This window comes from Capricornis sumatraensis, chromosome 21, assembly GCF_032405125.1.
Source record: "Capricornis sumatraensis isolate serow.1 chromosome 21, serow.2, whole genome shotgun sequence".
NCBI lineage: Eukaryota > Metazoa > Chordata > Mammalia > Artiodactyla > Bovidae > Capricornis > Capricornis sumatraensis.
In genome coordinates, this window is record NC_091089.1 from 37,853,715 (window position 1) to 37,867,174 (window position 13,460).

The following is a 13,460-nucleotide window of genomic DNA, read 5'->3' on the forward strand; positions in this document are numbered from 1 at the left end:
AGTCAGTGAAAGTCATTTAAAGTGTCTCATTATATCTAAAACAGTTTAACTCATGAAAAAGTTTGGGATTTTTGTTGTTTACAAGTGCTGTACTAAAGCACATGGTACTGAGTTCCTCTTTCCAGCTCAACTAAAGGCACATTTTAAAATGCTTTTTTTCTGTGCCTACGGAAGAGGCCAAGGATCAGTAGCTTGTCCCATTCACCTCAGTTCAGTCACTCAGTCGTGTCTGACTCTGCAACCCCATGAACTGCAGCATGCCAGGCCTCCCTGTCCATCACCAACTCCCAGAGTCCACCCAAACCCATGTCCATTGAGTCGGTGCTGCCATGCAGCCATCTCATCCTCTGTCGTCCCCTTCACCTCCTGCCCTCAATCTTTCCTAGCATCAGAGTCTTTACAATCAGTCAGCTCTGCACATCAGGTGGCCAAAGTATTGGACTTTCAGCTTCAACATCAGTCCTTCCAATGAACACCCAGGGCTGATCTCCTTTAGAATGGACTGGTTGGATCTCCTTGCAGTCCAAGGGACTCTCAAGAGTCTTCTCCAACACCACAGTTCAAAAGCATCAATTCTTTGGCACTCAGCTTTCTTCACAGTCCAACTCTCACATCTACATATGACCACTGGAAAAATCATAGCCTTGACTAGATGGACTTCTGTTGACAAAGTAATGTCTCTGCTTTTTAATATGCTGGTTAGGTTGGTCATAACTTTCCTTCTAAGGAATAAGCGTCTCTTAATTTCATGGCTGCAGTCACCATCTGCAGTGATTTTGGAGCCCAGGAAAATAAAGTCAGCCACTGTTTCCACTGTTTCCCCATCTATTTGCCATGAAATCATGGGACCAGATGCCATGATCTTAGTTTTAAGCCAACTTTTTCACTCTCCTCTTCTACTTTCATCAGGAGGCTCTTTCGTTCTTCTTCACTTTCTGCCATAAGGGTGGTATCATCTGCATATCTGAGGTTATTGATATTTCTCCCAGCAATCTTGATTCCAGCTTGTGCTTCCTCCAGCCCAGTGTTTCTCATGATGTACTCTGCATATAAGTTAAATAAGCAGGGTGACAATATACAGCCTTAATGTACTCCTTTTCCTATTTGGAACCAATCTGTTGTTCCATGTCCAGTTCTAACTGTTGCTTCCTGACCTGCATATAGGTTTCTCAAGAGGCAGGTCAGGTGGTCTGGTATTCCCATCTCTTTCAGAATTTTCCACAGTTTATTGTGATCCACACAGTCAAAGGCTTTGGCATAGTCTATAAAGCTCAATTTTGTAGGAGGGTCAAGAATTAGTTGTCATTGGTGTTTGGTCAGAAGTATGTACTAGAGGATAAAATGGAAATTTTATTTTTAAAATATCTTTCGGAGTTTTTTTAAGTTGCTGGCGTGAAATAAAGTTGTTAGTTGCAAAAAATATATTTACCTCTATTAAAAAACCTATCAAGAAAATTCATTAGGCTAATGAAGCAAGGAAAGTGATTCATCTGGTTATTTGTTGTCAGTAGAAAAACCATGGAGGATCGATAAATCTGTGGGGTATTTTGGTGTGTGTGTGTTTTTCTTTGGAAAAAATTCTTTAATATTCTCAATCTTCAACTTATTTTTTATGTATGCTGAAAATTATCCTGATAGTCAACATAATTTCAGGGTGACACAGAATTGTATTTATCATCTCGCACAAACTTAGCATTATGCCCAAAAATAAATATGAGTTGATAATAGTAATAAAATCTTAAATGATTAATGATTTTTCTCCTTTTCTCTCTATTCAGAGAGGTGAGATTAGGGCGAAATGGTGTAGAAGAAATCAAACGACATCTCTTCTTCAAAAATGATCAGTGGGCTTGGGAAACACTTCGAGACAGTAAGTTGTTTCTTCTTGCACGTTACAGTGAATATTTGAAAGTAGTTGTGGTAAATAGTCTGTTGAAACTGCCTTCCTAAAATAAATGTATATCTGATGAAAATCCAAAGCACACAAAATCTGATGAAAATCCAAAGCTGTGTAAGTGTTGTCCTAATCTAGTTAAAGAGAGACTGATAATATTGGGGAAAATACACTGCTCCTTCTCTAATGTTCCATTCAGTATGCCAAGATGAAATGTTTTGTACATGTAATGGAGTTGGGCTCAGCAATCCTAATGTGATACTTGATCTTTGTTGAATTGCTTTGTATAGACTTCAGTATCTCACTATAGAGGAAGTCAGTAATTAAGAGGTAATATTTCTTGTGGGGAGAAAGAAGTTTATTCTCTTGTTTTTGCTAAAACCTAAAGTATAAGGAGGTTCTATCAGAATTTAATTTGTGTTAGCATGTAAGAAATTATGGTATGCTTGGTTCTTTCAGACTTGCTGCTTGCGATGAAAATAAATAAAAATTTGTAGTATACAGGAAGTTAATTTTAAGTCCATTTAGACTATTTCCCTGTTTAAAAAACAGTTGAGATTATGACAGTTCACAGAAAACCTTGTTTAATGTAGCTGAATCGGAATCATCATGGCACCAAAGGTTCCCATGATCTTTGTGGATTTGGGAGGCCAAGAATTCACCTTTCCCTTGCTGAAGTCTCAGGAATTGTTCCCTTTTTCACTTAGCAGAGAAAGAATAGTGTATGTCAGTCCTTAACTTCCTGCTGCAGCATCAGCAATGGACAGTAAGTATGACAGGAACTCAGCTATTTTAGAAACAGTTACAAATTAGGTGTTCCTCTTAAGATCTCCCTATCTAGTTGAAATTGCAAGAGATGATTCTTTTTAATTTTGAAGAAATAGATCATGTAGGTTTGCCAGTATTAGTGAAATATCCTTGTTATATATCATATTGCCTTCAGGTACAGTACATATATTGTACTAAACTGTAAAACTGACTAAAGAGGGAAAAGGGGAAATAAAAATTTTCTGGAAATTAAGAAATGACACCACTGCAGATACTGACATTGCTGTCTGGAGAAGCTGCAGGAGCAGCGTCACCTTGAGAAACTCTATTAACAGTTAGTTATACACTGGGAAATAAGGAACTTCCTCCTCCTCATAAGTAAATATGACATGATTATTGTTTTCCTGTTGCGAGAGAAGCTTGCAAGACAGAGATGAGTAGAGTGAGATGATAAGTGACTGCTTTGAAAAATTCTGTTTTTTATTCAAATTATGCTCTCAGTAAAGTTTCAGAAGGCGGGAAACATACGTTTACCATTGTAAATCAGAGAAAATTTAAAAAGAGAACTACAGAAACTACCAAATAATATCTTTCTGTTGCTTCTTTTTCAAAGTGAAGCTATGCATAAATAATTCCAGAGTAACTATACAGTAATTCACTGTGAAAAGTAGGGAAGACATAATTCCTTTTGCTTATTGAAAGTTGGTATTAATTAGGAGAGGAGGCAGTCTAGTCAGCAAGTATTGACCATCTGCTTTATCCTGAGCACAGCTCTATTGCAGACACTAGGAAAACAGCTCATAGTCTAGTGGAATTGGGGTGTCCACAGCAGTGGCATTTTTTATATTATACTCCCTTACTATAACTGTTTATGGAAAAAGCAAGTAAGATGAATTGTGTCATTGATTTAAATCAAATGAACTGCATGTTTAAAGAATTTCTATAAATAGGTAGTATTACCATTTCTGTATCTTTTTTTTTTACCGATGGTTTGCTACAGTCTACTTAGATTTAATGTACCTGAGCATTTTGAGAGCTTTCCCTAATCCTAATAGCTCCTATTTTGTGCTTACTGTAAAAAAAGAAACAAAAATTGAAGTCTGTAGAACTTGCTGTTCTCTTCTTCCCTTTCTCTCTTCCTACCCCTTCTTTACTTCCCACCCCTAAAATACCAAGAATACTTCTATTCTGAACTGACCTCTCTGACCTGCCAAGATTTTAAAAATTATATAACAGTTACAGTTCTTTTTAATTTTCTTTTGCCTCTCTAATTTTCTTTGGCAAGACTTCTTGCTGTTTTGCAAATAATAGTTCTTTTGGTAGTTTTATCACTTAACATGTCTGCAAGTTATAACGGCAATCTTCACCATCTGTTCCTTGGTCGTGTGGGAGCAGGGTACAAATACAAAACAGCTTGATTTTTGGCAGAATTTCCACAAGCTTCCTGATCTTACTCACTCTTAATTTAGAGGCACTAAGTATTAAGACTGTAAAATTACTTTTTCTACTCATTTGGGATAGAATAGAAGAAATGACAGATTAAAGACAAGAAGAAATGAGAAGACCTAAATGGTTTTCTGCAGGTCACACTGCTGGCAAATGACAACGTCAGGACTGAAGTCTCAGTTTGTTTGACTGCAACATCTTTGATCTTGTGAAATACCATGTACCATTTAAGGATTTCTACTATTCAGTATTATATAGATTAGAAATGCAGGGGATTGGCACTTGTTGGCAGTTAAATTTTAGGGAAAACAAAATTATAACAGTTATTACATATAATAACACATTAATAATGCTGTCTTACATATAACATGTGGTTACTTGAAAAACTTTGCCATTCATGATCTCATTTCAGATAAGATATTGTCATTACTTAATCCACCTTCTACTTGATGGGAGACACTTATGGTAAACTGTGGTAACTGTCAAAACATGTGACGAGTTTTCAGTTTAGTTAAAAGCAAACACAATTAATTATATGCACATATGTGGTACTTTAGGTTCTGTTTTTCCATCAGGTCTGGTGTCCTCTCTTAGGATTTTATATTTTCATGAAAAAGATAATGTAGGCTTTGTGGATAAAAAATTTAGGAGCTAGCAAGTTTTAGGGTCTTAGAAGTTTAGACTGCCTCAGCATTATGTTGGGTTCTTTTAAAAACAATAAACTTTAAGAAAGATTCTCTCTTTTATTTTCATAAAGGATAAATATCTTAAAATTTATCGTTGTAACCATTTTTCAGTACACAGTTCAGTAGTATTAACCACCTTCAGACTGCTGTGTAACCACATCACTATCCATTTTCAGAACTTTTCTATCACCCTAAACTAAGTCTCTATAACACAATAAAGCTTAAATCTCCATTCTCCCTTTATCCCAAACCCCAGTGGCCACTGTTCTGCTTTATGAATTTGACTTTTCTTGCTGCTTCAAACAAGTGAATTCATACATTCTTTATCTTTTTGAGATTGACATTTCAGTAGCTTGTCTTCAGGATTCATCCATATTATAGCCTGCATCAGAATTTCATTCCATTTTAAGGCTGAATAATATTCCATTGTGTGTTTATACCACTTTTTAAAAAAATCCATTCTTCTATTGACTGATACTTCAGAATGCTTATCCTTTTAGCTATGATGAGTAATGTTTCTCTGGTCATTGGTATACAAATATCTGTCAGAGTCATTGGTTTCCATTCTTTTGAGTTAATTTTGGTATATAGTGTAAGATAAGAATCCAACTTCATTCTTTTGCATATGGATATCCAGTTTTCCCAGCAGCATTTGTTGAAATGACTGTCCTTTTTTCCTTGAATAGTGTTGGTACCCTTATCAAAAAGCATTTGAACATATAACGTGAGGGTTTAATCTCTGAACTCTCTATTGTACTCCATTGATCTATATACCTGTCTTTATGCCAATACTACACAGTTTGGATTGTGGTAGCTTTGTAGTTGCTTTTAAAATCAGAAAGTCTAAATCTTCCAACTTTGTTCTTCTTTTTACAGATTGTTTTGATTATGGACATACCTAGCTTTATTGCACTTCACAGATAGCTGCAATTTTTTACAAATTGAAGATCTGTGGCAACACTGTGTGGTCAGATGATGGTTAGCATTTTTTAGCAGTAAAATATTTTTTCGTTAAGGCCATAATTTTAAATTAGGTTTTTAATTTTAACAGTTTTTAAAACATAATGTTGTTGTCTCACACATAATAGACTACATTATAGTGTTAAAATAACTTCTGTACACGCTGGGGAGCCAAAAAAAAGTTACATGACTCACCTTATTCCACTGTTTGCTTTATTGCTCTGATCTGAAGTGGAGCTCACAATATTTGTAAGGTATGCCTGTATTTGGCATCCCTTGAGATTCCATATGAACTTTAGAATGGGTTTTTCCATTCCTGAAAAAACAGTGAAATTTTTAGAGCAATTACTGAATGTGTTTCCAGTTAGGCTGCCTTTTATTTTCTTTTCTTGCCTGTTTGCTCTGATTACACTTTCAGCATGTTGTTGAGTAGCAGTAGTGAAATTGAGCATCCTTCCTTGTCTTGTTCCTGATCATTGGGGAAAAGCTTTCAATCTTTCCCTGTTGCATATGGTATGGGCTGTGGATTTTTCAATAGTGCCCTTTATTATATAGAGGAAGTTCGCTTCTATGCCTTGTTGACTGAATATTTTTGTAATGAAAGTATGTTGGATTTTGTAAAACGCCATTTCTGTGTTATCTGAAATAATCATGTGGGTTTTTTTCTTCATGCTATTAATGTGATGTATTACACTGATTAACTTTCATGTGGTGAGCCACCCTGGAATATATCCCACTTGATCATAGTTTATAACCCTCTTAATATGTGGCTACATTCCATTTGTTAGTATTTTGTTAAAGATTTTTGCAACCGGGGGATATTGGTTTGTGTTTTTTTCTTGTGGCATCTTGGTTGGCTTTGGTGTCAGAGTAATTCTGGCTTCATGGGATGAACTAGGAAATGTTTTATCCTATTCTGTCTTTGGAAAACTGTGAGGATTGGCATTAATTCTTCTTTATGTGTTTGATGGAATTCAGTTGTGAAACCATCTTGTCTTGGGCTTTTTGTTGAGACATTTTTTTGTTGTTTATTAAATCTCTTACCATAGGTCTTTTCAAATTTTCTTTTACAAGTAAGCTTTGATAGTTTGTGTTTCTGGAATTACTTTTTAAATTTTATTCCTTTGATTTGTAGAAGCTTGATAATTATGTCCCCACTTTAATGTCTAATTTTAGTTGTTCATGTCTCTTCTCCTTTTTTCTTATTGAAGTAAAAGATTTGCCAATTTGATTGATCTTTTTGAAGAACCAATTATTTGTGAATTTTCATGGTTCATTTTTTGTTACATATTTTATTTACTTGCATTTTGATCTGTATTTTTTCTTTCCTTCCTCTAGCTTTGGGCTTGATTTACTCTTTTTCTGTTTCTTAGAGTGTCAGTCTGGGTTGTTGATTTGAGATGCTTTTTTGATATAACATAGGCATTTACAAAATAAAGTGCTTCCCTAAGTATTGCTTTCACTGAATCCCATAAGTTTTGGTATGTTGTTTTCATTTTCATTCATCTCAAAGCATTTTCTTTCTTTCTTTCTTTTTCATTTCTTCAGCTCATGGTTTAAGAGAATACTGTTTAATTTCCACATATTTGTGAATCTTCTAATTTTCCTTCTATTATTGACTTCTTGTTTCATTCCATTGTGGTTGGAGAAAATGCTTTGTATAATTTCAGCCTCTTTAAATTTATTGTATTTTGAACTAACATACAGTTTGTCATGGAAAAGTCCCATGTGCACCTGAGAAAAATGTGTATTCTGCTATTGGTGTTGGGGTATGCTTTATTTTTCTGTTGTATCTGTTTGGTTTACAGGATTATTCAAGTCTTCCATTTTCTTATTTATCTTCTGTTTGGATTTTTTTGTTCACTATTAAAAGTGGGTTATTGAAGACACTCTTAGAACTGTTTCCTTTATGTCATTTATATGTGTATATGTGTATCTTTGGAATTGTTGTTGTATGCACATATGTTTATCATTGTTATATCTTCTTCATAAATTGACCCTTTTGTCAATATACAATGTCTTCACCTCACACTGATCAGAATGGCCATCATCAAAAAAAATCTACAGATAACAAATGCTGGAAAGGATGTGGTCTCTACCCACCAGATGTCAGCAACATCCCTCCCCCAGTTGTGACAACAAAAATTATGCACCCAGACATTTCTGACATTCAGACATTGCTGAATATCTCTGAGGGGCCAAAATTGTCCCTAATTGGGAACTTTAGACATTACTGAATATCCCTGAGGGCCCAAACTTGTCCCTGATTGAGAACTACTGTTTTAAGGTTAAATTTGTGCTAAGAGGATGTACTACATAAGGAATGACAATCCTTTTCTCCCCCTCTTTCCACAAATTAGGCAGTTAATGTCAGGAAGCTAGAATCGTCTAGTTGGGCAGTTTTCTTGGCCATTAAGGAAAGAAAATGGTGGAAAAGCTCTTTTCCTGTTACACTGTTAGAACTGCAGCTTCTTTGGATTGAATGTGTTGTTTTATTCCCAAATTTATCTGATAGGTCACGGTATCTGAGATGCACAACAAAAGTTACTTCTTGCCTGGAATACCCAGATGATTTAGTAGAGCAATAATACAAATTATGTGTGAAATTAAGATTGTAATGTCAGTTACTTCTGTTTGCTCTTCTTCTCTTAGGGAACATGAAATGATTGTATGCAAAATAATTATTGAATGTTTTGATGATAATATTTCAGTTATATTTTATTATACTCCTATATCTTTAAACTAGAAAATGTTTTTCCAAATATTTATTTTTGTATGTACTTTCTGTAGCATATTTAAGCTCCAAAAGAAGACAGTGGCAGTACTAGTTTCATATGATGTTTTCTATGTCGTGAAGATTTGCATTGTCACATACAGCTTTATTTTAAGTGTATGTGGGTCTTGTTTCCCATCAAGTTTAGAACTCCTGAAGAAGATTCTTTGTTGAGGTTTTGTATCCCTGTTCTCTTTTCCCAACAGCCATTTTATAAGACTTACCTGAGTTGTCCCTAATCACTTAATTCAAGGAAGATAACTATTGGTAGTCTGAAAATATAATTCAGAATACTTTGCTCCTATTCAGTGTATCGTAATAATAACCAATAATGGAAAAAGAATCTGAAAATATAATTCAAAATACTTTGCCCCTATTCAGTATATTGTAATAATAACCAATAATGGAAAAGAATATGGGGAAAAAATAAAAATACACACATACACACACATACACACACACACACATATAAGTGAATCACTTAGCTTTACACCTGAAATGCAATATTATAAATCAGTTAATTGAAAAAAAAGAAAACTTTGCTCTTATAGAGCTATTGAGCTGGTGGGTAGGGGAATACTGATTATCTAGATTCTAGATAAGTAAAAATATTTCAGTAACAAATTATTAACTATATCCAAGACTGCTAAGAGATGCTTTCTAGTTTGCTGATTTCTAGTTTGCTGTAGAGCAGATTAACAAATGAAATACTGTTGGTAACCAACTTTAAGTGCAATTTGTTTTGCCCTGTAGTTTCTGAACAGTCTTTTCTATAGTCCTAATTGCTTTTGCACATCTTATACTACAGTGTATTTTAAAACAAACCTTAATAATACTTGACTTGTAATACTCAAATTAAACTTGATGTATATATGATAATTATCATAATTATTTTTGAAAATAATTGATTTACAGAATTATATAATCCATGATCTGTAGCTGCTGATTAATAATCCTAGTAAAGCTTATTGTAATAGAATTTAGCCCATTTAGAATTTGTGGTTCACAAGTTATTTATATGTAGGAAATCATTAGTAGTTAGTGCAAAATCATTGCTTCACTTGATATTAAATTTGAAATGAACTAATTTTGTTTCTGTTTTTAGCTGTGGCACCAGTTGTACCTGATTTAAGTAGTGACATAGACACAAGTAACTTTGATGACTTGGAAGAAGATAAAGGAGATGAAGAAACATTCCCTATACCTAAAGCTTTTGTTGGCAATCAACTACCTTTTGTAGGATTTACATATTATAGCAATCGTAGGTAAGTATGCTACACATTGGTTTTGGGGGTAGGCACTGATTTTGTTGTAGTCATATTATTTTCTTAGGGATATCTAAAATTTACCTTAGAATATTTAAAGTAGATTTAATGGTGTATAAAAATATATATTAATATGTCACATTCACCAATTAATTATATTTCCAGGATTTCATATTTAGTATCTTTCAAACTCATCCATGCTCAGGATATTGTTTTTCAGAAATTCTTTGCTGAATAACTTAATGTTTCTTCACATTACAGCTATTAATAGTTCAAGAGATTCTGTTACTATTGATATTTTGCTTAATCCTGTTATCCAAAGAGTTCTGGTTTTATAAGGCATTTTTAAACAGTATGTAGTCTTCTAGCATTATCATCACTATATTGATGTTACAAAAGGCCTATAGTTTTCAATTCTTCAAAAAATTAAGTGATTCCTTCATAAAACTTCACAGTGAATTCACCATATTTTATGTTATAAGCCTTGTGACCTTAGGCAAATAGCTTTGATTTTTTATACCTTCATTTCCTCAAAAATAGGGATGATGGGGATAATAATTGTGTCTCAGGGTTGTTGTAGGGGTTAAATGAATCAAAACACAGTAAAACAGAGCAATGTTCTGCGTGGCATAAGCACTCGGTATTAGTTATTATTATCATTAGTATGAGCCAGTGTTAGTTTTAGCTTTTCTAGTGGACTTCAGATACAAATGAAATGTTATTTTTATATGCTGGGCATTCATTCAACAGACACATTTGACAGTCTACTCTTCGTCAGGTATAAGGATTAATAAAATACAGAGTCTTCTCTTGAGATGTTCATATCCTAGTGAGGAAATGGATGAGTTGTACAATGTAGGTTGGCGAATACTACACAACAGAAATCTAAATAAAATGCTACACCAGTATATAAAAGTGAACTGAACTATGTGGCAGCATCAACTGGGTATGTCAAATCTGCTTTATTTTAGAATATGTACTTCTAGTCAAATTATACTCCATTCAAATGGTAATAGACATTTGAATTTCTTGGAGTAACGATTAAATTTGAGGTTATTATAGCTCACTTTCTTTTAAAGTGAAACATCTTGTCATTTTAGTCAAAACTTTTAAAAAGAGGTTAATTCAGGTCAAGTTTAGAAAACAGGAATTCAGTTTAGTCTTGTGTTATGAAATTTCTCCAGTAATCCAACTATAAGACAATAATTTTGTTCTTTTGATGCTAGAATACTTTCTCTGTATCATCAGACAAGTAGGTAATACTTGAGTTTTGACCCCTAGAAAAAGACAGTATTTTAATCTCTTTTCCCTCCCTAATACTCTATGACTGTAATATTGGAACTATTTTATGTTGAAATGCACAGAGACCCTGTAAAGTGGTATGTTTGTTCCAGCATTCTTTCTTTTTTTCTCTTTAAAAAATTTTATGTTTTTATCAATTATTCTGTCTTGAGTGTTCTAAAACATTCAAGATGTTGAAATAAACAACCCCCCTAAGTGTTTTTAGATTTTCTATAGTAGAGTTCAGCAGTTAATTACTTTTTCTACACAAAAGTGATTACTTTTTCTACACAAAGGCAATCTTGAATTAAATAGTCATTATAGACACACATGCACTATTTGTACTACATTATCATACTCTAGATTATGTTCTGTGATTTTTCCTTGTATTCATGTCTCATGAAAGTGAAAGTGAAGTTGCTCAGTCATGTCCAACTCTTTGTGACCCCATGGACTGTATGTAGCCCACCAGGCTCCTTTGTCCATTGGATTCTCCAGGCAAGAATACTGGAGTGGGTTGCCATTTCCTTCTCCAGGGGATCTTCCTTATCCAGGGTTTCAACCCAGGTCTGCCTCATTGCAGGCAGACTCTTTACTGACTGAGCGACCAGGGAAGACCACTTCAGACCTAGCTGTGGGTTTTATTTAATATACGTGTTATTTCTGTGTTATGTTTGTAAAAATAAAGAATTAAGAACCTGCACTCAATTTTTAAAAGCAGAGTAAGTTCAAAAAATAGGCATATAGTATTTGTTACTGGTTACTACTTGATATTAAAGACTGTTTTGTTTTCTTTTAAAAACTTTTTCTTCCCAGATACTTATCTTCAGCAAATCCTAACGATAACAGAACTAGCTCTAATGTGGATAAAAGCTTGGTAGGTATTTTCTTATTGTTACTTTTTTAAAAGCTGTTTTGTGGATAATGTATTTTGTATACATGATACTAATATATATATTGTTTCCGAATGTGTAGTTAGTGAGCCTGATTTTTTTTTTTAATTTGGCCGTGCCAAGTCTTAGTTGTAACATGTGAACTCTTGGGATCTAGTTCTCGGACCAGGAATCGAACCTGGGCCCTCTGCATTGGGAGCTCAGAATCTTAACCACTGGACCACCAGGGAAGTCCCAAGACTAAATTTTTACAGCATTTTTTTACCTACTGTCTCCTCTCCTGTTTGATTTTTTTGCCTGAATATCAAATGGGATATTATATGTGGAAGCAGTTAATAAACTACACGTTGCTACACAGGTTGACAGAGGTGGTCTTTTTTTTTTTTTTTTAAATTTATTTATTTAGCTGCACCAGGTCTTGGTTGCAACACGTGCAATCTAATTCACCAACCAGGGATCAAACTCAGGACCTCTGTGTTGAAAGCTCAGAGTCTTAGCCACTGGACCACCAGGGAAGTCCCCTCAGAGATGGTCTTTTTAATCTTTGGAATTAGGAATTTATGATAAATCAGTGCATCAGGTAGAATCTTGACAGGAAAACAGATGGCACATTCAGAAAGTTTAAATGAGAGTTTTTTTGTGTGTGTGATAAAATTTATGTAACACAAATTTACCATTTTATTAACACCATTTTAAAGTGACATTAAGCACCCTCACATTGTTATGCAGTCATCACCACTGTCGTCTCAAGAACCTTTTCTTCATCCCAGACTAAAACTTTCTACCCATTAAAGTCTGTATTCCACTCTCCCTCCAGCCCCTGATAACTGCTGTCTTTACTTTCAGTCTCTATGAATTTGAGTATTAGTGAAATCATACAATATTTGACCTTTTGTGGTTGGCTTATCTTACTTAATGTCCTCAAGGCTCAAACATGTTGTAGATGTATCAGAATTTCATTTCTTTTTAAGGCTTAATATATTCTGTTATATCTATGTACCACATTTTGTTTGTCCATGAAGTGAAGAGAGTTTAATGAAGGGACTGTAAATGGTGTCATGAGCAGAATCACAGGGAGCAGTAAATAACGGGTGTAAAGCAGCCATTGACTGACAGCAGTGCGAAGCCATCGCCCCTAGTCTGAAGGACGAGGAGAGCCAAATCTTGTTCCCACAGCTCGGAGAGAATGTGGAGAATCATGAAAGAGGAGCATAGAACAGAGAACACTGCCAAAGCCACAATAAGGCAAGAGGAGAGTGGAAATCTCATTTCTCCCAACTGATCTCCAGCTAGTGGCACCTGTTGGCTGAAACCAACTTTAACATCATGGGAGAGAAGAGCCCATGTAATGCAGTCTGTAAATTGCATGACAAAGAAGGGAGAGGATGGATCTTCGAGCCTGAAAGGGAGAGGTGGCCAATGGAGAGGAACTAGTACAGTGAGCGTCCTCTCATTTGACCCTGAAAAGTGAATTACTATAGGAAGTAAATATTA

General features: G+C 34.6%; 1 protein-coding gene across 1 annotated transcript in view; it reads left to right on the forward strand.

The window, feature by feature from the left end:
- ROCK1 (Rho associated coiled-coil containing protein kinase 1) overlaps window positions 1–13,460 on the forward strand; it is a 125,040-nt gene that overhangs the window by 64,145 nt on the left and 47,435 nt on the right. The window contains exons 9-11 of the mRNA XM_068993942.1: window positions 1,779–1,870; window positions 9,633–9,792; window positions 11,890–11,950. Of these exons, the coding sequence (XP_068850043.1) occupies window positions 1,779–1,870; window positions 9,633–9,792; window positions 11,890–11,950 (313 nt within the window). The remainder of the gene's footprint in view (window positions 1–1,778; window positions 1,871–9,632; window positions 9,793–11,889; window positions 11,951–13,460) is intronic.